The 25,135-nt window shown below is 41.0% G+C and overlaps 1 protein-coding gene across 1 annotated transcript in view; it reads left to right on the top strand.

The window, feature by feature from the left end:
* DEPTOR (DEP domain containing MTOR interacting protein) overlaps positions 1–25,135 on the top strand; it is a 127,420-nt gene that overhangs the window by 94,111 nt on the left and 8,174 nt on the right. Inside the window, exons 5-8 of the mRNA XM_070392688.1 lie at positions 2,968–3,150; positions 4,847–4,981; positions 7,306–7,376; positions 9,464–9,568. Coding sequence (XP_070248789.1) covers positions 2,968–3,150; positions 4,847–4,981; positions 7,306–7,376; positions 9,464–9,568 — 494 coding nt within the window. The remainder of the gene's footprint in view (positions 1–2,967; positions 3,151–4,846; positions 4,982–7,305; positions 7,377–9,463; positions 9,569–25,135) is intronic.

The raw sequence follows: 25,135 nt of genomic DNA, 5'->3' as shown, positions 1-25,135 counted from the left end.
GTTAAATAAACATTGATACATCCGTACAATGGTATATTATTCAGTGCTAAAAATAAATGAGCTATCAAGCCATGGAAAGACATGGAGGAACCTTAAATGCGTATTACTATGTGAAAGAAGCCAATCCGAAAAGGCCTCTATAACTATATGTCCACTACATGAGATTCTGGAAAAGACAAAACGATGGAGACAGTAAAAAGATCGGTGGTTGCCAAGGTTAGGGAGGGTGGAGGCATGAATAGGCAGAGCATGGAAGATTTTTTTGGACAGTGAAACTATTCTGTCTGATAGTATCATGGTAGATATATATCATTCTACACTTACTGAAATTAATAGAATGTATAACACCAAACGTGAGCCCTAATGTCAACTACGGACTTTGGAGGATAATGTGTCAATGTAGGCTCATCAGTTGTAACTAACTGCAATTATTTTTGATAATTGATTGGGGAGGCTGTGTCAGAGGGGCAGAGAGTATATGAGAACTCTGTACTTTCTGCTCAATTTTGCTGTGAACCTAAAATTTCTTTAAAAAAATAATCTATTAAATCTTACCATTTGTGACCGTGTGGATGGACCTAGAGGTTATTATGCTAAGGAAATACAATTTTGCTTATATGTGGACTCTAAAGAACAAAATAAATGAATATATGAAATAGAAACAGACTCGTGGATGCAGAAAACAAACTGATCGTTGCCAGATAGGAAGGGATTTGAGGGACTAAGTGAAAAGGGTGAAGGGATTAAGAAGTACAAATTGGTAGTTACAGAATAGTCACAGGGATGTAGATACAGCATAGAGCATATAGTCCATAATATTGTAATAACTATGTACAGTGCCAGGTGGGTACTGGAAATATCAGAAGGAACACTTTGTAAAGTATATGGTTGTCTAATCACCATGGTGTACTCCTGAAGCTAATACAAAATAATATTGAATGTAAACTGTAATTGAAAATGCAATTAAAAAAATAAAATCTATTATTAAAAAGACAACTCAGTTTAAAAAATGAACAAAGAATCTGGATAGACAATTCTTAAAAAATATATATAAATGGACAGTAAGCACATAAAAACATGCTCAACATCATTAACCATCAGAGAAATGCAAATCAAAACCACAGTCAGCTACCACCTAACACCCATTAGGATAAGTATAATAAAAAAGATGAACAATGACATTCATATGGATGTGGAGAAACTGGAACCTCTTACACTGCTGTAAATGAGAATGTAAAATGGGGTATTCTAATTGGAGAAGAGTCCAGCAGTCCCTCAAATCATTAAATATAGAGTTACCATATCATCTTCCCATTCAATTCCTAGCTATAAACCCAAGGGAAATGATGATGTATGTCCACACAGAAAGTGTACATGAATGTTAATAGCAGCATTATTCATAACCACTAAGTAGAAACATGTTCACCAAATGATGCACAGGTAAACAAATGTGGTGTCTCCATACAATGGAATATTATTCATTATTTGACAATAAAAAGGAGTGAAGTACTGTCACATGCTACAACATGGATGAACATGGATGAACTTTGTAAACATTATACTAAGGGAAAGAAGCCAGTCACACTGAACCTTATATTGTATGATTCTTTTTATATGAAATGCCCAGAATACTCCAATCTATAGAGACAGATGGTAGGTTAGTGTGGTTGCCTAGCACTAGGGGATATGGGCAGATTGGAGGTGACTCCTAAGGAGTGTGGGGTTTCTTTTTTGGGGTGCTGAAGATGTAAAAATTGATGTGGTGATGGGATGCACAACTCTGGTAATATACTAAAAGTCATGGAACTGTAATATTAAATGGGTGAATTATATGGTATGTGAATTATATCTTAGTAAAGCTATTACAAAATGCATATAGAATCTCTAAAAATAAAACCATGTTTTGACCTGTCTTGCTGAAAATGCAAGCAAAGTAAACAAATGAACCCTCTCCATTTGTTTCAAAGATGCAGGAGTTCTGACTGCCTTTAGCTATTAAATAGTAGAAAAGAACTTTGTTACAGCATAGATAACATGAAGTTGGAAAAACACACACACAGAAAAACAGGCTTAACTCCACATTTCATAACCTCAGGCATGTGGAATGGGACTACTTTTTGAGACTATGTACCCAGTGTTAAATATCCAAATAATTATTTTGGTATTGACATAAATGTAGATCTTATATTGGCAATGTGCTATGTTGCTTTTGTCTATTTAGTTTACAGTGTAAAGACTGTTGCTATTGCAATTCTCCATGAGAACCTAAGCAAGCACAGGAATTACTTATCATAGAGGGAGTGCAGAGTAGTGGTTTGGAACTTGAACTTTGGAGTCATATACTGTGGTCCTATTTCTATCTCTGCCATTAACTGGGGTCTTCTCTGGGTTTATCTTTATCCTAGGCTGCTGTTATAATTTAAAAAATTAATACATATAAAGCACTTAAACCAGTACTAAATTCGTAGTTTCTTTGTTTTCTTATTTTGGCAGCCTTCCTGTATATGTATTAGGTAGAGCTGCTACATCTCGCGGGCTTGGTAAAGTGGCCTAATGTAGTAGGTGTCCTACAGAGTCCCATGGCACAGCCTTCTTGTTCACCTGAGCTGGGCACTCCAGGTGTGCCCCCTGCCATGTGGGCTGTGTTTTTATCCACCACATGTGGGTGTGGGACCAGCCTGTTTTGTGTCTCTATCCCTCCTACTAGTCTCTATGTGGCTTATTTATATCTTTGGTTGTAGGACTTCTGTTCAACTAGACTTCAGGTGGTTTCAGTTAGATTGTTCTGTAGTCTAGTTGTATTTTTGATATGGTTGTGGGAGGATCTGAGTATCGCATTTACCTATGCCACCATCTTGAGCAGAAGCTCTCAATTCTGCCTTTAAGCCTTTTGGTTGGAGTCTTCTGGCTGCAGTACTCAGTGGCCAGGACATCAGACAGTCCTCATCTGTTGTTTCTTCTCCCCAGTGTCCAACAAGCACCCATTCGTGGACAGCAATCTTCTCTACCAGTTCAGAATGAACTTCCGGCGGAGGCGAAGACTCATGGAGCTGCTCAATGAAAAATCCCCTTCCCAGGAATTGCATGACAGTCCCTTCTGCCTGAGGAAGCAGAGCCACGACAACCGTAAATCTACCAGTTTTATGTCAGGTAGGTCAGTTCCATTGTTAATTCGACCACATGTTTTTGTCTTTTGAGAAATTATGTTCTCTAGCAAATTTTTATTTATTCATAACCCAGAAGTATGCAAAAGAAAACAACAACCACCAAATTGTTCCTGGGGAGTCAAATTAGATTATCATGAAGTCTGTTTTATAAAATTATGCATTTGAGTTATAGAAGAACTCTGAAGACCTGAAACCTATATGTTCATGTTGACCAATGTCACCCCAATAAATTTAATAAATAAAAAAAGAAGACCTCTCAAGCTGTTACTCACACCTTATTTACTTTTCATTTGTAAACAATTGTTATCATTAGTTGTACAGTGTTCTAAATTACAGCACTGAAAAGCTATATATTTTAAGAATAAATAAAGACTTTGGAGGGCATATACAACTAAAAGGCAACTGGTTATCAATCAATTATGAAAGGCCGACACAGAACAAAGAAAAACTATGGAAAGCAGATATCAGCCCATAAAGCACAATAGCTTGGGATATTACATGTAAGATTAAACAGTCTCATATTGACAGTTAAGCCTGACAGAAATGATGGAGACTGATGTCCTCAGATATAATTGCATTCATCCAGAAGAGGTTAGCCTGATGTGTCATTCTGTGTGAAAGGCTGAGGAGCTTAAACGGGTATCAGATCCTCTGAAAACTTGGCATTGACTGTGTTTGGCCTAAGGTCTGAATGCTCTGGGCTTAACCTGAGGGCAAAATGTCCATGGGTGTCTTGGCTGTGTATAGGGAGTGATGATGAGGACACGTGTAACTGTATTGAGAATTTTCTGGGCCCCTGTCAGTGAGTCAAGCTTGATTGCTCATTTAATTCTCACAATAACTTGAAGAGGAAAGATTTTCTTTTCTCCATTTTATGGGCGCCCTACAGTGTGGTCATCTGTAAATTCAGAATAACTATTCACAAAACTAGTGCTAAGTTTTGTCTTTTTTTTTTTTTAATGGGCCCAACAGAATAAGTAATGATGATGATAAGGAGGATATAGTAACCATGGTCACCATAAAAACAGCTTTTATTTTGTGTTTCTTATGTGCCAGGCACTAAGCTGAGTTCTCTCCATGGCCTCTTTCACTCATCATATATACCTGGATTTCCTCTCCCTTGTTGAGAGCCAGCCAACTTCGTGTCAGAGAGAACCAGATCAGATCATTGAAGCCTCTGTCTCACATACACTTTCAAAGCCTAAATATGTGCTGTGTATTTTAATCTCCTCTTCCATGGCTCTGGGTGATTCATGATTTCATATGAAAGCAGGAGGCATTTATCAGTATTGTTAATTGGTTAAGTGTATACCAACACTTAATTTACTTCCTTCCAGGGACTGCTCAGCATGGGTTTAGTGGTTCTTCAAATAATATTTTCTGTAGCTGAGGACTTGCACATACATTATATAATTCACTTTATGCACCAATCCTTGATATAGTATTATTCTCACTTTATAGTTGGTAAGTTGAGGCTCAGAGAACTGAAGGAAATGGCCTCAAGTTATGCAGTTGGTAAATGGCAGAGTTGCTACTCAAATCCTTGCTTTTCTCACTCTGAAGCCAGAATGCTTTTCCCGGCACAGGTAACTGGCCTCTGTACCTGGTGGCTGAAAGCCCATGTCCTCTAGGGAACCAAAACCACCACCCTCAGTGACCTTGTGTTTTCCCACCCGCAGTCAGCCCCAGCAAGGAGATCAAGATCGTGTCTGCCGTGAGGAGGAGCAGCATGAGCAGCTGTGGCAGCAGTGGCTACTTCAGTAGCAGCCCCACCCTCAGCAGCAGCCCCCCTGTGCTCTGCAACCCCAAATCTGGTGAGTGGTATGACTATGACCTGGGGGACTTGGGCAGATATACGGGCTGGGTTCCCTGGGGACTGGGTTCCCTGAGGGCTGGGTTCCCTGGGAAGCAGATTCTCAGACTGAGGGAGACTAGTATGTGGGGATCTTATTATCGTGTGTCCTTAGGGTCAAGAACTGTTGATTGGAAAGGAGGGACGTAGGGCTGGGCAGAGGAAAACAGAGCTGCAAGCCCTCTCGGTAGGGGCTGTAAGCCCTCTGGGTAGAGGCTGCAGCTAACCCAAGGGGAGCTCTGGATTTGGGATAGTCCTTCACAGTTGTCCAAATTTCAGGTGAGATGGCCAGGCCTTTGTACCTTTATGTTGATTAGTCATTAAGTGTTGGCTGCCCCTGGGAAGAGGGTGTGACCTTGATCAAGAGAGAGAGTTGCAAAAACGATTGAGAGCATTGGCATCTGAGGGCTGTCTGCCATTAGCAGTCCTGGCAGCTGGGAGGAGCCCCTCAGTCAGTCCTGAAGGAGGGTTTGAGCAGCACATCAGTCTTCCACAGAGCAGGGGAACTAGGGATTCCCCAGACTGCAACCAATGCAAACAGCTGTGGGTCCCCAGCACCCCTAAGGAAGAAGCATGGTCTATGCAAACCCAACTGTACCTGTAATTGATTCTTGGTGCCTGGTGGTTTCCAACTCTATTCATCAACCTCTTGGCCTTTACATTACAGAAAAAATCTAGGCATAAAGATTGTTGATAAGCCCTAGCTGGGTAGCTCAGTTGGTTAGAGCATTGTCCCGATAAGTGAAGTGCAGGCTTGATCCTCTGTTAGGGCACATACAAGTATCAACCAATGAAAGCATAAATAAGTGGAACAACAAATCAATTTTTCTATAAGTAAACAAATAAATAAATAAAATGTTTTAAAAAAGACTTTTGATGAACTTGGACTTAGAAGCAATCCTTCCTTGCCCTAATTAGTTCTTCAGTCCCACAGGAGCCTGTAACCCATTGATACTACCACCTTCTCATGGCCCCCTTACCCACCTACTTCCCAGGATTAGATTGCATGGTCCTTCATGATAATCATTGCCTTGAAAATACCCTCAACTCCATTTGTTTAGTGCTCTGTTCATCCTAGTTCAATATATTACCTCCAGGGAAAAGACTTTGTTTCTTTGGTCATGTTTCCTTATCACCAGATGTTGGGGATACAAAGATGAGAGGTCATGGCCCCTACCCTCAGTGAATACATCTCTTTAGAGAAAAAAAATCATTATGCATTAGTGAGAATAAGGACAAATAGATGTTGTTCGAAGGGCTTTAAGAGAAAACTCTGTCATGTAATGCTATTATGTAGGCAATTGGGTATATAAAAATATACTTTATTGATTTTGAGAGAGAGAGGAAGGGAAAGAGAGAGAAAGGAACATTGATGCAATGTAGGTACGGAACATTGATTGGCTGCCCCCTGCATGCTCCCTACCAGGAATCAAGCCTGCAACCCAGACATGTGCCCTAACCTGGAATCAAACCAGTAACCTTTCAGTGCATGGGATGACACCCAACCAAGTGAGCCATACTGGCCAGGGCGGGTATTTTTTTTTTTTTAATCTAACCTTCTCCCCGCCCCCCCCCCCCCCTCGCCTTTGGGAGCGTTAGCTCTAAGAATAAAGTTGTAACTTCCAAGGGAGTGAAGAAACTTCCTCTCACACTGACTCTCACTGGGAAATCAGGGAGCACTCATAAACTACTGCAATAACATGGATGGTATTATACTAAGTGGGATAAGTCAGAACAAGACAAATACTATATGATCTTACTTATATGTGGAATCTAAAAAACAAACTCATAGACATAGGGAACAGTTTGGTGGTTGCCAGAGATGGGGGATGGGTTGGGCAAAATTGGAGAAGGTGGTCAAAAGGTGCAAACTTCTAGTCATAAAATAAATATGTACTGGGGATATAATGTACAGCATGGTGACTATAGTCAATAACATTGCATTGTGTATTTGAAAATTGCTAGGAGAGTAGGTCTTAAAAGTTCTCATCACAAGAAAATAACACTTGTTACTGCGTGTGGAGATGGATGTTAGCCCACTCCTTAGCCTACTCCTTGCTTCCCTTTACCTGCTCCTTTTCCTCTTCTTTCCATAGCTCTGCAAGTTAGGTGTGGGCTTATTTGTTTGCTAATATTTTCTGTCTTTACTTGGCTAGAGTATAACTGTAAGGCAGGGATTTTTCTTTCCCCCTTTTGTTCCCTGATGGTCACAAATGAGGCATTCAGTAAAGTATCTGTTGAATGAATGAATGAAGGGTGCACCTTGATTTTGTGTCTGTCTTACAGTGTTAAAGAGGCCCGTCACTTCTGAGGAACTCCTGACTCCCGGAGCACCATATGCCAGGAAGACTTTCACAGTAGGCTCATTATTTGGTTTTTCTCCTGTGCTGCTCGTTTTTCTGGGCCTTGTCAACATGTCAGTGTGTCAATGGGTATTTTACAGATGGAATGGAAGAACCTCTTAATTTTCCTTTTTGTTTTTGGCATAATTATAACAGTTGGGCTTTTTTGATCCTTAAGCACTAAAATGACATGATTTATTATTAATACAGCATTGTAAACTCCTTAAAAAAAACTTTCTATTGTGTAATATAATTACAGACTTTAGGGCAAATAGTAGTACAATAGTCAATAATTCCTTCTGGGTTACAGTTAGTTCTACTTAAATTGTTTAAGACATTAGGGAGTCTTTAGACAGAGAAAGAAAACTGTGGGATAAATTGTTCTACAATAAGGAGTGCTGCTTTTGACCATGCTAACATGTCTTGAGTTATACACACACCTGATTGGGGAGCACTGGGTACCTGTGAGCATCTGCTGACCACGTGCCTCTTCTTGGAGGTCCCTCAGCCTTCTACCCACTCTGCGTGACAACACCTCACCCCCTCTCCATCCCCTGGCCTCTTCCTTCAGTCTCTTCACATCTCCATCAATTGCCTCTTTTAAACAGTTCTTCTTTTCTAACTTTTATTTTATGGACTCAGGGGGAGAAACTCTTTGCACACTCATTTACACTGCCAACATCTATCAAGGACTACTTCCCATTCTGGACACTGAGGAGCTAAAATAGGATGGTCCCAGTCATAGCCAGTCAATATGAAAAGACACTGCTAATACCTCTGCCTCAGGGAAAAAGTTAAACTGCATTTGGGGGTGAAACTAGGTATTCTGAACTAATAACAGAAAACCCTAAAATCAATCATGTGCCTAAAAGTCTTTTTGAGAATATGCACAGAAATTTCATTGGTTTCTCTGCCTTTCCTCTGTGTCTAGCATTCAAGAGACAATTGATTGCATTTTTTAAAATATATATATTTTTTATTGGTTTCAGAGAGGATGGAAGAGGGAGGGAGAGTTAGAAACATCAATGAAGAGAGAGAATCATTGATCGGCTGCCTCCTGCATGTCCCATACTGGGGATAGAGCCAGCAACCTGGGCCATGTGCCCTGACTGGGAATCGAACTGTGACCTCCTGGTTCATAGGACAATGCTCAATCACTGAGCCATGCCAGCCAGGCTTGATTGTATTTTTAAAGTATTAAAGTATTTCTTTTTGTTTTTTTTTTTTTTTTTTGGTCTTATTCCTGATTTTTTGAAATTATTATTTTTTAAAATCTTTATTGTTGAAAGTATTACATATGGTCCCTTCCCCCCCCCCACACACACACCCCGCCCCCATTGGTCCCCTCCAACCTGTTCCTGTTCCCGGTGGTTTTAAATATCAGTGCCAGCCTTGCTAGGAATTGATTGTGAATGTGTTTCATCTGTACTTTAGTTGAAGACATGACTGGGAGCCACCCAGGGACGTAACTGCTATTTCTAACAATGATTCTGTAGGAAAAGGCACCCTCTGGCTTCAAACAACTTTTAGACCAGCATCTACTTGTAAATTGTGAGCTTTGTGTACTTTTCATTTTCTTTTGTTGGTAGAAAATTGTGTTTCAGGAAAGCCAAGATTCTTCCTATTTCTTACCATTAGTAATTTAAATTATTATTTTAGACTACAGTGACATAGCAGATCATCAAGAAAGTATCATTTGAATTTAGGGGGAAAGAGCAAAGCCAGTCAAAATTGGATCTGGAGAGAAGATTCAAGCATGTGTGTAAGACCCTCTAACCTTCCTATCTGCTGAAATTGTATAGCAACCTGAGAGAGAGGCAACCTGCCCGGTACTTATTGATCAGTGCCTTCACAGAAGCTGTTTTCTGCCAAACAAGTGTTTCCCGACCACAGTTTCTGCATCGATATGCCTGTGTTGTAACAGAAGCAGAGTGTTCCTTCCACTCCTGACAGGGTAGAGATGAGACAGAAGAGATCTGCCACTGCTCGCACTTCATCCTGGGCTGGCTCTCTCTCTCTCTCTCTCTCTCTCTCTCTCTGGGAAGGTCGGGAGAATTGCCAGGGGCCGTCTGCTGATTGCTCACTGTGGTTTTCCTCTCTAGATTGTTGGTGACGCTGTTGGCTGGGGCTTTGTGGTGCGAGGAAGCAAGCCATGCCACATCCAGGCCGTGGACCCCAGTGGCCCTGCAGCTGCTGCAGGAATGAAGGTACCTCCAAGAGAGCGGTGTCTGAATACCTCTGGCTTCATTTCGTTGTTGGTGCCATCTGTATATACTTTGTCACCCTAAGTGTTTGGTCCCATTTTTTTCAAGTTTCCCTTTCCCTTTCTGAATGGGGTTGAAATGAAGCCCAAAGGGTATGATGTAGCAACGAGGAGGAAAAGTTGTCCTGTCCCTCTCACTGTGCCTCCTGGGGCTCCAAACCTTCCTTGGTTTTTCACATTTCTTCCCTTAACCAACATTGAGCTTGAAAAAATGTTTCTTTTTGTGTAAATCTTATCTAATAACTCTACTACTTCTGTCTTATACGAAGTCTGTTCCTGTGGGAAGAGAGCTGGATTGACATTTTGGTTCTGCTGGTTACTAGCTCATTGACTTGGAATAAATTCCGTAGCATCGCACAGCCAGTCCCTCCTGTCTGGAATGATGACCAGATTCTTTCTGCAGTTTTAAGGATTAAATATGTAGAAACTCTAGATGAAGCACAAAGAACTACACAAACATAAAAAAAATCGAATGAATTATATAAGATTTTTTGAAAATAATTTTTACATGTTTTTAGTACAAAAGTAGTGCATACATAGTCAAGAAAATTTGGAAAATGCAGAAAAGCAGGAAAAAATTATAATTGCCTATAATCTTTCCTAACTCAGAGACAACCACTGTTAAATTTTAAACAACTTTATTGAAGTATAATTGACATGCAGTAAAGTGTAGCACTTTAATATTTTGATTTATATGCTCCCAGACTTCTTGTATGTATGCACATATATGTACATACACATATATACATGTATATATACATATGCATATACATATATATACACATATGTATATACACACACATACACAAATTGCTTTTTATTTATACCAAAATATGCTATAAGAGGATGTTGAGTGCATTGGCTTTCTGCTTCAAAACACCTTTATCTAGCATCGTGGTTCCTTCTTCTGTCATCTGCAAAATGTTCCACAGAGGTCATTTATCTCATGATTATCTGGGGCCATGGAAGGTTGCGGAAGGCTTGAAGGCCACAGCTCATTGCCCTGCTCATTTCTTCACCACTTTCATCCTCTCCCATCAATCCTTTCCCCAGAGCAGTAAACCAGTGACGCAACAGGCACGACATGCATCTGCGCAGCTCTGATTTCCAGCACCTTCCCTCTGGCACTGCTTTTCCCTCGGGAAAAGGTGGGCTCAGAGACTGGCTCCCTGGAGCACAGAGCACGGATTCCCACCAGTCTGGGTAATCAGTGCTGTTTTGCTTAGGGGTTGACTCTGCCCCCCACACCCCGCAATTTGAACACCCTGTTCATACCAGGAAGTGCCGGCTCCCAGGTCCTGTGCTCTGCAATCACGGAAGCCTTGTTGGCTCAGGTGGCCTGTGTTAGACGCCCTTCCCAGATCCTCAGTTCTGCAGTGGGCACAGCACCAAAGGAACCCAGAGCCGGAAAGTTGGCTGGGAGCATAAAGGGCGAGCGTTTGTATTTGTGCCGAGGCTGATTTTTTCATTTTCTAATGGAACTCTTGGCTGTGGGAAGAGTTTTATATTTTATTTCCACAGTAAAGTGCTAGTATGAATTATTTTTGGCAGGGTGCTTTAGTCCTGAGCGTGCACTCACTTGCCACAGGGCTTTGACTTAAGCTCATTTCCTTTGGGGAAAGCAAGGGATTTATATTGAAGCTAAAGACCTTGTTTTGCTTGGCCAAGTGTTTTAAATTGATTTTAGTGCATCTTCATTGATTAACATGCATAACTTTTCTAGGCATTGTCTATTGATTAGTTAATTAACTCCTTAATGTATATACCCTGGTAGATCGGTAACCTGGTATATTTTTTTCAATTCCATATGCTCATATTTCACATGGTTTATATTCTTAGCTTCTCAGGGGCTGCACATAGTTCTCATATGCTGTAGAGCAGTATAGAATTCACTAGAGCAGCATTTCCAAAATTGTGCTACACAGCTCTCTGGTCCAACAAAATCTCCTGTCCTGCAGTTCTGTGATCAAAACAGTTTGAAGCTGCTGTATACTTTATTTTTCTCCTGGGAATTCACAAAGCACATTAGCATATTATACATTCTGTTGCATCCAGCAGGGGAGAAACCTGTTTAGATTGCCTATCACAACATTTTATCACTTAATAGAAGCACACCAGTGGAATCTTAAGATTGTTAAGATATAGCACAATAACTGCTCTAATATGCTTTTGGTCAAACTCTGATTGGAATGACTGTAGATTTAGATATAAATAGATAGATAGATAGATAGATAGATAGGATAGAATTGCAGTTAAGTGAAAATGACAGGGAATACCACACCCTTCCATATTAACTTACCTGTGTATATTCATTTAAATTGCTTAGTACATTATTTTCTTACAGAAAATACCAAGTAAATTATTTCCTATTTCACCATATGTATTAGTTGTAGAATAACGCCACTTAAAGAGCCATTTGTATCACCCATGACCTGTCACATCAGCATAGCCCTTGTGTGGCAAACTGCAGGCTGGCATGTCTGGTTGTGCCGGGAGGGGATGTGGGTGTGGACCCTACAGGAGCCTTCCCTGACGGGCCATGATTGAGCTGCTTGGTCTGGCTGGTAGCCTTTGTCCAAAACTCTCTCCAGAAGCTTCCTCTTGGCACCTCTGACTGGCAAGAGCTGGCCCAGGACAGTGCAAATGGCCCCCCTTGCCTTGGTTGTTACTCTCTACACTGAACACAACCCCTCAGGTCATGGCCCGGCTTTCTCCTGCTTTCCAGAGTGAACAAAGCCAGACAGGTGGGCCTTTGGGAGCTTTGCATCAGCGGGATTTTTATACTTTCGCTGTGGCATCTTAACTTCCAAAAGCAGATGATTTTGTAACTGTCTCATATGTACCATTTCTCTCTCTTTTATTCCACCTACTTATGGGATAGGAAAGTTTTCAGATGTAGACCACCAGTATGTGGGAAGGACAGGCCTCAGACTAAAGAGACTGGGTGCCATTCCCCCGTTAACACTGTCAGATCTTTCCAGACCCTAAGGAGAGCTCTTTGCCTGTTTTGGATGGAGCCCTTTGTCCATGATGAGGGGAGACCCTGAGGTGAATATTCAGATTTACATTTCTAGAAAGTCTGAAAGAACTCCAGAGAACATGTGTCCTTAAGGAATGATAAGGTCTATCTCAATTCTTTTCTAGGTTGGAATAGAGAAATCTGTGGCCTTTGTGCCTCTGCCGCCTAGCACAATGCCTCCCAACATTTCCTGCCTGCCGCCTCTGCACAGCTGACTGGGGCTGGTGGGCTGGCCAGGCAGCCAAGCTACAGGCTGGGGCTGCTGAGATGCAGATAAAGATGTAGAGCAGGAGGGTTCCAGCTTAACTTCAGTTGTAAATGGAATTGAGTTTTAGATGATTTGGTCGAATACTAGACTTTTACACTATCTCAAGCTTATTTGAAAATCTTGACTTTGGCCCTGGCTGGGCGGTGCAGTTGGTTAGAGCCTCATCTCGGGTGTGGATTTGATCCCTGGTCAGGACACAAGAATCAACCAATAAATGCATAAATAAGTGGAGCAACAGATTGATCTCTCTCTCTCTCTCTGTAAAAATAAATTAATTTTTTTAAAAAAAGAAAGGAAATTTTGCCTTTAATCCACTCTGTTTTTCCTCTTCCCTTCCGATGACCTCCTCTTCATCAGTAGTAGCATATTCATTCCCAGAGACCAAAAAGGAAGCAGATGTTACAAGATATAACATGAGATAAAAGAGAGAGTGATTAATTACAGTTCTAATAAGATGCTGTTTTATTTCATATTGTTCTGCTCCCCTCCCATGCCAGAAAACAATGATTGTAATGTTTATTGAAATTCTCACTTGAGTCAGCAACTTTGAATTTGGAGTTATTCTTATTTTGCAGGTTCTTTTACTTAAACAATGAAGTCTGTTAACCTCTGGTGGAGAAACCTTTCATTGGCATTACAACCAGAACGGAGCATGAGATATGGGAATCCTCAAAAGTTTAGTCAACCTCTTCAGTGCATTTTATCTAGAAGCGGGTTGTTTCCTATAGTTTGTCTCTGGCAACTCTTCATCCATCCTTTAGGAATTCCGTTTGGACTGGTGGCTTCTGGTCCAAAGGGGAAAGGAGGAAAGAAGAGAAGGAGCTATAATGTACTGAGTGTCTTCTGCATACCTGACCCTGCACCATGCAGGCCCTTTCTGTTTAAACACTAAACTCCTGGAGGAAGACATCTGTTCCAGAAGGACTAATTCTGTTTCTTACCTCTTTTATCTTCTTTGAAAAGATAAAAAGGCTACAGTCTAATGCCTATCACTCACTTAAATGTGACCTCATATCACAACCTTTAATGATATTTTCTTTTTTTTTATCACATCAATTCTAAAACCATTTCTGGACCACACTATCTATCATAACTTTATTTTACATGATCCTCTAGTAGCTATTCTTCAGTCTAATGAGGGCAGATTTTTTTTTTTTATTTCACAAATACATCATCATTGTGCCTATATCTGCCCCTCAAGCAAATCTAATTAAGTGACTCTGGCACTTAAAATCCTCTAATGGCTTCCCATTACAATAAGTTCCAGACTCTTTCTATGGCCTACAGAGTCCGTGATCTGGGCCCTGCTACCCTGTTTTGCTTATAGCTCCATTGGCCTTGCCTCTATCTCTCCCAAATACCATGTTTGTTCCTGTCCAAGGTTGGATGACTGGTTCTGTTTTGTCATTCAAGTCTCAGATTAATTTTTTAGAGAAGACTTTCTTAAATACTCTTTGATATTCTCCCTGTCTTCTTCCAGTTACTCTTTATCAAATTGTCCTGTCTTATTAAAAAAAAACACCCATTCTATTTATCAGAGTCTGAATATAGTACTGAGAAGTTTAATATCTATCTGTCTCCAGGAGCTCCATAAATGTAGGGACCTTGTTTGCCTTGACTACTATATTCCAAGAATTTAGCCCAATTCCTGGCATTCGGTAAATGCTGGAAGCAAATTTGTTGAGTGAGCCAATGAATGGGTGTTTTCATAGAAAGGCTAAGGAGTTCACTCACTGAACACCTGCATTGTGTCCCACGTACTTCACACGGGTCACCTCTTATTGTTCTTACAGCTCTTGAAGGTGAGAGGGTTGTGTTTTCTCTACTTTGCAAATGAGGAAACCAAAACCCAGTTCATTGCTTTCTCAAGGTCACCCAGCTTGAAAATGTCAGAGCTAGATTCTACCCTGGTCTCTACCCCAAAGCCCAATCATGCTTCCTATTGCATTCTTTCAAAAACTGCAAGCCTACAAGGCAGAACACAATAGAAGGTATATGCCAAGGAAACCTCAAACCCCTTGTAAACTGCCCAGGGATGTATGACCTCTCATGTCTCTTGTGGAGAGAATTGTTAGGACAGTCACATGGTCACCTGAGCCAGTTTGAAGAAGATCAAATAAATAATTTTTATTCTTGGCTTCAGCCCCTTACTTAGGTCAGGACTAGAACTTGCAGGGTCATCCAAGTGAAAGATGCAAAATATTCACGTTTGTTAGTTTAATCCAACACTTGTCAGAGCAAACCATTCAACCTTCAGCTGAAGGAATTTGAGCTGCATTTACAAATACGGAACAAAAGACACCCTTGCTCTTTTCTGGAAAGTTTATTTTTTTCTGGTGGGAATAATTAAATTCTGTGAGAAACAGTATTCAAGTTTTCGGGCAACCCCATGCCAACTCTCAGAAGGATTTCGTAACTCCTGGCTTCTTTTCTTGTTTCCTGCTGTGATGAATTGATGGATGTGGATCTATGGGGCCTCTTTTCTCTCTTTGTTTCTTTGCATATTTACATAGAAACAGAACTACCTGAGTCAGAGAATAAATTAGTGGTCATTGTATTCTGCCTCCCACCCCCTGCCCTGTCCTTTCAAAATTTTTGTTTCTCATATTGAAGAAAATGTCAAAATCCTGCTCTTGGTCTTTCTTCCCCATGGCAACAAACCTGTATATGTCATGGAATTTTCTTCTTGAACCAGGAGAGCCCAATTGGGCAAACCACCTGAAGTTTCTAACTAATTAGCCAAGATAGTGTAGGCACTGAAATAGCAAATTGTGGGATGAGGATCACAACTTCGCACTCTCTAGCGGAGTTGTTGTTGCTTAGTCAACAGAAAATGGTAGCGTCAGTGTTCCTTTGCTCCCCATCTGGCATGCCTGGGCGGGGACAAATGGCCACTTCTCAGGGCCTCAGCTCAGATCCCCTTCCTGCTCTGTGCCCTTCCTTAGTCATCCTTCAAGTCTGACTCTGACAGCCCAGGAGAAGACTGGCAACTCTGCACAGCTCTGCTTAATCAGTATTTATTGACCACCTACCATGTATGTGCCAGACTTTATGTTAGGCCTTTGTGGCATTTACAGTCTAGAGAAGGAAGGAGACATTAATCAAATAACTTCACTCTTTAAAATATATATATATATATATATATATATATATATATATAATTTCAGAGAGGAAGGGAGAAGAACTCAGAGCTAGGAAGAAAAGCACCAGTGCTTCTAATTTTACATAAAAATGTTTTATTTTAGAGAGGAAGGGAGGAGAGAGAGATAGAAACATCAATGATGAGAGACAATCATTGATCAGCTGTCTCCTGCATGCCTCCTACTGGGGATCAAACCTGAAACCTGGGCATGTGCCTGACCTTGAATTGAACCATGACCTCCTGGTTAATAGGTTGACACTCAACTACTGGACTACACCGGCTGAGTCAGTGTTTTCAGTTTTTTGCAGGACAGTGGGAGGGATGACAGGAAGCACCTCCCCAAGGAGAGGATGTCTGAGCTGAGATCTGAAGGGGGGGGAGGGAATGGGAGACAACTGTAGTACTATCAACAATAGAAAAATATATATTAATGAAATAAATAAATGTCTGCTTTATACCCAGAAAAAAAAAAGAATGAATAGAAATGAATGTTTTTGCTTACTACCAAGCTTGTTTAACACTGAGTTGAAACTGAACACTTTTATTCACAATTGTAGAAAAACTCACCTTTTACAAAGCAAAGACATGGAAAGTTTTAGAAACATATTGATATAATCCTGGAATTATGCCAGGATTCTCCTAAATTGATCTGCTGTGGGCTCTAATACTGGCGTTCTTTGTGCTGGATCAGGTGTGAAGTCAGGGAACCACCCTCCCCCTACCCACCCCCCCACCCCTCGCCATCAACACCACAAGACTGACATATACCTGAGATAAACTCCAAGTTGTCCAAACCAAGGCTGGACATCTCCTTCCAAAGCTGTACTCCTGGATTTACCCACGGCCAAACAAAAGTAAATATAACCAGCTACTAATACTAATTAGTCACACAAATATTTAATTATAAATTTGTGATATGTATGTTTGGTAGGAACATTACTGGATGCCAGACTTGGGTCTCAAACAAAAAATTTTGTACATTTGCACAGTTCATGGATTTTCAAAATTCCATGATGAAAACTGTCAAGTCATATGGTGAGTCTATCATTTTGCTTTTAGTAACAAAATAAAGATAGGTTGAAGTCCTAATCCCCACCACCTGAGTTCCACCACTGTTTTCCTACCAGATGAAACCAAATATTGTTGATATTACAGTTACAGTTATGGTTCTCAGAAGACAGCCTTTGGGGAAAAGTGAAATGATGGCAAAATGGAAAAGCATTCTTTCGGTAGAGTCAGATCACTGGGACAGGAATTTTGGATGTTGAGTTGACTGAATGCTTTGTTTTGCACATTCCTGCTCCTTCCCCAGTTTCTCCCACTTTGTAAATAATCATTACCAGCCTCCCAGTTGTTTGGGTCAGAAACCTAGAAGTCATGCTTGCTTTTCTCTTCTCCCTCCAATTCAAGATACTTCCAAAATGTATTTCAAATCTGTTTTTCTTTGTTTCCCTAAATCCAAACCACTGTCATCTCACCAGGACTATAGTGGTTCTAACTGGGCTCTTCACAACTATTCTTGCAGCCTCATAATCCATTCCCCCACCTAGCAGCTAAAGGAAATCAGGTTCTGCCACCCTCTTGTTTGAGGTCCTGCATTGGTTTCACATATCCATTTAGGATAAACTCTAAAAGCCTTACCATGGCCTTCACAGTCCCACATGATCTGACTCTACCTGTCTTTCAAATCTTACCTCCTGACACTCACCTCCTTGCTTGCCTTTCAGTTTCCCAAACCAGTGATTATCTTCTCTCCAGGATTTTACACTTGTCATTCCTTCCTCCTAGAATTCTCTTCCCTTGGCTTTTCACAGCATAGCTCATTATCTTTTACACCTCACCTGACTCCTCTATTTTGTGTTGGATGGAAATTTTCCATAGCATTTTCTGTTCACATCTCATTGGCCGGAATAGTGTTGTGTAGTCACTTCAAAGGGGGCTGGGAATTTATTTCATTTTCCAACTTTTATAAGTCAAGAGAAAGGGAGGTTGGGATGAAGTAAGCTTAATCAAACCTACAGTACCTTCCAGAGCTCCTCATTTCTCTTATTTCCCCCTGTTTATTTTGTCACAGATTTGTATTTCTTTGCTTTTAACTCCTCTATGACATACGTTCTACGAATTCAGGGAGAGTATCTAATTCTTTTTACTGCATGCTCAATAAATGTTTGTTGAGTCAATAAATTAATTCCTGTGGCCAGGAGCAGTGGATATTCTGGTCTAGGCACTATTTTTGCTTTACTAGAGTAAAACAGCTTGTTAGAGTAGCAGGTAGCCAGTAGAATTTCATTCTGGCACCTTCCAAACCACATGACAGTTAATAGGTGTTCAAAACATTTTTTTTTAAAGTTCAAGGAATTGATTCCATTTATTCTTTTTCAAGTTTTTAATATTTCTAAGATATTAAATAAATGCTTGGAAGTTGATTCCCAAATCCCCATCATTATATTCTAAAACAGATGGACTAATATAAAATGTACTGCAGCCCTAGCCAGTTTGCTCAGTGGATAGAGCATCAGCCTGTGGACCAAAGGGTCGCAGGTTCGATTCCGGTCAAGGGCGCATACCTCGATTGCAGGTGGGAGGCAACTAATTGATGTGTCTCTCTCACATCAATGTTTCTCTCTCTTTGTCTCTCCCCCTCTTTCCACTCTCTTTAAAAATCAATGGAAAAATATCCTCGGGTGAGGATTAACAAAGAATAAAATAAATAAATAAATAAATAAATAAATAAATAAATAAATAAATAAAATGTACTGCAGCCTAGCTGGTACAAGATAATTCACATGAAAATCCCTCACATTTTGCCTGGTCCAAAATTGGTACTCATTTTTATTTTTTAAAAGAATTTGAGCATGTCCATGGGTGTCCAGACGGGGTGTTATTTCAGTCAGATAGAGAAGCAGACAGCACTGACCGTATTTGCATAAAAAGATAGTCTTTTTTATTTAATGTGTTTAGGTACGTGTCACCCTTTCAGTAGATTTAGTGTAGAACTAGTGAAAACGGGTCTAAGATAAATTTAATCAATATTTGTTTAATGAAAGTACTGCTAGGCACCATGCTAGGTGCATTATCTCTGCTTTATCATTTATAATAACAATCCTGGGACATAGGTATTTTCTCCATTTTTCTCTTTAGAGAGGTTAAGAATTTTGCCTAAGGTTAAGACTTGTTTATGAATTCAGATATGTCTGGATTTAGATCCTGTGCTTTGGAGCCATTATTGTATGTGCCTGTGGGCAGAAGCATAGTATTGCATTTTGGACCATGCTGCATTGGCTCTCAGTGTATTGCTATGTCCTCCACGAACATAATACTGATAGATGGCATTCTTGCTTGGTAAGAAATTCAAATCCATAAAATGTTTAAAAGTGGAAGGACTGAACTTGGGAAACTAGGAAGAATATGTCCTTGTCTCTGAACTTTCTGTCCCAAGGATCTGAGCAGCCCAAATCCATTGATCTTTAGGATGTAATATGAGACTCTGAATTTGAGCTGTGCTCCTGACTATTTTCTGTTGTCAGGAAGCCCAAAAGCATGGACCTTAGTTTGTCATGAGACCAAGTGGAGATTCTGATGATGTGGGCCTTCAGCAAAGTCGCTACTGAGCATCGTCAGACACCTGATCCACTCAGGGCTTTAGTTTCGGGGTTTTCCTTATTCTGTGTTGTGTCTGACGTTGGGTCAAGTTCTTATTCTGGCTGAGTCTCATTTATAGACTTGTCTGTCTTTGTGCTAAGAGTTTATTTTCTGCCCCGTCTGTCTTTCAGCCCCCATACATGAGCATACTCCTCTCATCAGTGCTATAGGAGAACCAGAGTGCAGGTCTGCAGAGACCTGCAGATTGGCAGGGACCCAAAGGTGCTTTGATCCCCACAGGACCTCTCTGAGTCTTTTGACATCATCTTCAAACTAGTTTGACTTCTGGGAGGTAAAGGAAGCCATAGACAATTTTTATTTTTTAATTTTTTCATTCATTTCTTTTTAAAAAAAAATATAGTTTTATTGATTTCAGAGAGGAAGGAGAGGGAGAGAGAGAGACTGAAACATCAAGGATGGAGAGAGAATCCTGCATGCCCCATACTGGGGTCGAGCCTGCAACCCGGGCATGTACCCTGACCAGGAATCGAACCGTGACCTCCTGGTTCATAGGTCGATGCTCAACCACTGAGCTATGCCAGCTGGGCACCATGGACAATTTTTAATGGTTGTTAGTTAGTTATTCTTGGCTCTTATCCAGGATTTTGCACTAGGTAGAATTATAGATAAATATGTATGAAATTAACTCATATATAAATATCTGTTGAATTGCCAATTATAGTATCATTTACATTACCAATAATCAGATACTTCAAGCCAGAAAGATTCTGCTGGTGCTTATCATGATTTGAGGATCAATGAATATGAGATCCTTCCAGGAAGGGAGAGTAGAGGCTCCCCTGATACAGGGGTAGAGAACCTTCCTTGAGTATTGTGCCTTGTATGGAATTATATTATCTAGAGTTTTCCACCAATGTCTCTATAAGCAGAAAGTGTCTCTTTCTTTTATCCTCTTTCTTGCTTTTTGGATCAGGGACCAAAATGGATGAAGTGTTCAAGATAGGAGTCCTCTGGCCTTTTCTCTGCAAACTTCTGAAAAAACTGGTTCTAGTGAACTCTTGTTATGGATACAACATGGCTTATTTCAGCTACTTTATAAAAGACAGAAGAAATATGACCAGGCTAAATGTGGCCATCTGGGAAACTTTCCTGGAAGCATTTTTCAGTGCCCAGAATGGAAGTCAATTTTCCAGGCTTAGCCTATAAATTAATCACTTTCTTGTGTAAAGACTGAGCAAGGCAGTTTGGTCCTGGCTAAGAATCCAGTGGTTTGGCATTAGAAGTAAACATTCACAGGGTTGGGAGCTGGCCTAGAGGGTAGACTGCTGAATGTAACTTAATGTCTACAGGGATCATGGGGAGAAGGAATTCACTTTTGTTGAACATCATGCTGGGGACAGCGCTAGTTGCTTAATATGTGCCATCATCTCCTCCAATCTTTGTCCCAACACTTTGATCTGGATATTAGCTATATTTCACAGTTCAGTTGGAAAGAGTTTGAGTCATAGCCTCTGCAACTAAATGTCGGAATCAGGAGCCAAACTAGCCCAGCTCTGTCTGGACCCAGTGCCCTTGGTCTTGCCATTATGTCATGGTGCCCTTCAAATGTGTTCAAATTATTTAATTTTTCTTGTCCTCAATTTCTCTCCATTTGGCTAATGTTGGCAAAATATGTTAGCAACTCTGCCAGAGGTTAGGTGTTTCTCTACAAATAGAGTTATTGGAGGGAACCCCAATTTTCAAATCCATGCAGTTCTCAGACTGATGTGTGAGGCACCTCAAGATGAGGTGATCTAGAATATGACACACTGGCCACGCCCACTGTTTATTGCTAGACCGTGGGATGTGGGAGATGGGAGGTGGGAAGCTTTACTTCCAATCTTTAGCCAAGTCATTGTGAAACTCTTGACCCTTCAGCAAAAGTTCTTGAACCGAGACAGTACTGAGCAACCTGATTGGGAGCCCATGGTGCTGGCCCACAGATTGCTTGGTCCTGGATCTGCATATAGCCCAGTTCCTGGGAGAATAAGGAAGAGGTTATAGAGCAGAAACCAGAGCTTGGCTCCTTCCCCTGGAGGCACTCAGCTCCCATTATCTTAGCAAAGAATGTGTAAAGTAACTTATAAATCATCACACCCAGGCTCAGTTCGATTTATAATCCTTTAATTTTTTTACTTTTCCCATCAAAATACTATCAATGTGATGGTGGTCTGTGTGTCTCTGCCAAGGTACATGCACACACACACAAACACACACCTACATACAATATTTCTTGGTCTGGCTCAGAGCAGCACCGCTCTGGAGGTGGAATAAGGGGACTGAGACATCAGCTCACTGTATAGGTTAGATCATGTCACCCTTTATGAATGGGATAATAGATGAAGCATGCATTGCATTTGTGGAAGCAAAGTTATAATGCAGTTATTTGCCTGATGAATTATGTTGATGTGTGCCGAATCTCATTGAGTAATCTTTTAAAATCTTTGACACATTAATTTTGCATTTTTAGCATAATCCAGAAAAAAAGTATAATAACTTATGGGTATTAAGTGACGGATAGTAAACATTCTAAGGGCAAGCAGCTAATTGGGTAAGAGATTCTTGTGAAGGAAAGAATTTGGGGTTGGATGAAAGTCTGACCTTCTGGGACCTCTTTCCTTTCAGCTGAAAGCTCTTGTGGGAGTTGTCTATATATGTGTTGAGAGTGTGTTTCCTGTGTTGGAAGCCCCAAGGGGTAAAGACAGGGAATTCTAAAGAACTTTGTATCCACAGTGTAAGCCAACTTTGTGTGGATAGCCGCAGAGGGGGTGGGGTTGATAATTGCATATCCCCTGTGGAATACAGGCTCCCAGATAACCATGGATCTTGTGGTTATAATGTGCAGATGTTGCTTCTTCAGTGCCCAAACACTTCTTATAAGCTTGGAGGTCACCGGCTCCAGAGCATGCACAAGCAGACCTTGGAAGTGGCCCTAGTGCAATCGTGAGCTGCTGTGGGAAAGTGGCAGGAACCGCCAGGGTAAGCCACAGATCCTCCAGTCAGCCTTATACATGACTTTAGAGAGAATCCCCAGGAAGCAAGTTTTCTTCCTAATTTTGGGTATCCACGTACAATGGACTGAACCAGGGTTCCCCATATTGCCCCCTGCTTTAAGTGCACCCCAGTTTCCCCTTGGCTGCCCCACCACCACCCAACAACAACTGGGCAAAGAGGACCAAAAGCGAGCTCGGTCTGAAATAGACCTTTGATCAGTTGGGGCTGGAGGTAGCAGGCTCTGTTTGAAACCAGCAGGCACTCTGAAATGTTCAATTTGAAACAGAAAATTTTTAAGAGTTGCTTTTGTTATTGTTGTTTTATTGTGAAAGAAAGTCATTCTTGCATAGGGTTGGCTTTCCTTCAAGGCTAAGTGTGCAGTCTGCTCTTTGGGGAGCCACGCTGCCATACAACATGCTTCAAATGCATAAAGCTTAGAAGAAGACTGGAATTCTCTGGAGAGAGAATCCTGTGTTTGTCCAAGGACTGGCTCTCCGCCGCCTCCCACAGCAGTCACTCCCAAGCCAGTTGCATATTTGGTGGAGAGATTTATGGGACCGAACCCGCAGCTGCAAATTTTCTGTTCTTTATTTTCCAAGAACCGTTTTCTGCTGTGAGAGCTATTACGCACTAAACACAATTTATTTACCACTGCAGTGTCCAGAACTCCTAAGTAGTATCTGTGCTGACTGTGAACGTTTTTGTAAACATGAAGCATTTTGTAGATGGAAGGACTTCATTCAGTAGATGCAACTAGCAAATTTTGACTCAATAGATGACTTTGGCTAATGTTGTGGTGAAGGACCATCCAGGAGTCTAGTTATACTGTACAGCTCCTTCAGTTCTGAAGCGACTTTGTTTAAGTGAGAATCTTATGGACAGGACCAGAGAGAAATTCCTTAACCCAATTCCCCTGCTCTGTTTATTGTAGAATTATGTTGCTATTTTACAGTGGCTTCTGGAGTCTCTGTCCTTCATGGTGCTCTTGGATGGGGAAAGTTTCTCTCTTATCATCCTACTAGAGGCTCGATGCACAGATTTGTGCACCAGTGAGGTCTCTCGGCCTGGCCTGCAACCTCTTGCAATCCAGGACCCCCCGTGGGATGTTGGAGAGCTAGTTTTGGCCCAATCCCTGCAGGCCAGGCCGAGGGACCCCGCTGGTATACGAATCCATGCACCGGGCCGATTTCAGCCCGATCCCCACAGGCCAGGCTGAGGGAATTCATGCACCGGGCCTCTAGTATGCATATAAGATCTTTGGTTAATCTCTTCCCGCCCTCCCCCCTCCCCCCTTCCCTCTGAGATTCATCAGTCTTTTCTATGCTCACATGGGGAGTAGGCCTAAGCTGTCATTTGGGCATCCTTAGTGCTGCCGTGGAAGTGGGAGAGGCTCCCGCCACCGCCGCTGCACTCGCCAGCCATGAGCCGGTTTCTGGCTGAGTGGCACTCCCCCTGTGGGAGCGCACTGACCACCAGAGGGCAGCTCCTGCATTGAGCATCTGCCCCCTGGTAGTCAGTGCACATCATACTGACCGGTTGTTCCGCTGTTCAGTCAATATGCATACTACCCTTTTATTATATAGGATTTCCTAAGCCAAAACCAAAACTGGCTCTCCTGGGTCTATGCAATGATTTGTCTTTCTTTTAACAATCTGCATTCACTGGACTGTTTGAGAGAGAGAGATTGTGCAGGAAGAGGGGTAGAAGGGAAAAAAAATTAAGTATTTAACATTCATTGGAATTAAACACAGGGCTTAGTAGTTAATCAGATACAATCCTCATGATAAACTTGATTCTCATTTTATAGGTGTGTAAAATATACTCAGAGAATGTGTAACTTGCCCAGTCACATCACTAATAAATTATAAAGGTGGGAGTTAAAACTATTTTTATTGCACTAAATAGAAAATGTAGAAATTATTTTTTAAAAATTATTTATATATATCTCAAGCTATTACAAAGCAAATTATTACCCAGGAAGTCTAAGATCATATATTTCTTGTCTATTTTAAAATTTTATATAAGTTAATCATTTTGTAATCGCAGTATTAATGTACATCTAGGAGCAGAATTGCTGGGTCATAGATTATGCATGTATGTGACATGGGTTATGCCTAATTGTTCTATCCTTTCTTGAAATTGGAACAAAATAGTCTCCAACTAATATTGTTGAATTGTCTATTCCTTGAATTCTGTGAATTTAGCTTCATTTGTTTTGGACCTTTTTGTTAGGCATGTACATTTGGTATAAGTGTTTATAATTTTTAAATTTTTTGATAGATTGAACCTTTTTATCATCATGAAATGTCCCTCTTTTCTGCGGTGCTGCCTTTGTCGCAAGTAAATGCCCGTGTGTCAGAGTGAGTTTCAGAACTTTCAATTCTGCTACATTGGTCTCTATGCCTATATCAATACTACTTACGTTTCTTAATAGAATATAGCTTTA

The sequence above is a fragment of the Myotis yumanensis genome, unplaced genomic scaffold (genome assembly GCF_028538775.1).
Source record: "Myotis yumanensis isolate MYYU_CA2020_CCGP unplaced genomic scaffold, mMyoYum1.0.hap1 SCAF_15, whole genome shotgun sequence".
Taxonomy (NCBI): Eukaryota; Metazoa; Chordata; class Mammalia; order Chiroptera; family Vespertilionidae; genus Myotis; species Myotis yumanensis.
Note: the sequence above shows the minus strand (reverse complement) of the source record. Positions and strands in the feature narration are given on the sequence as shown.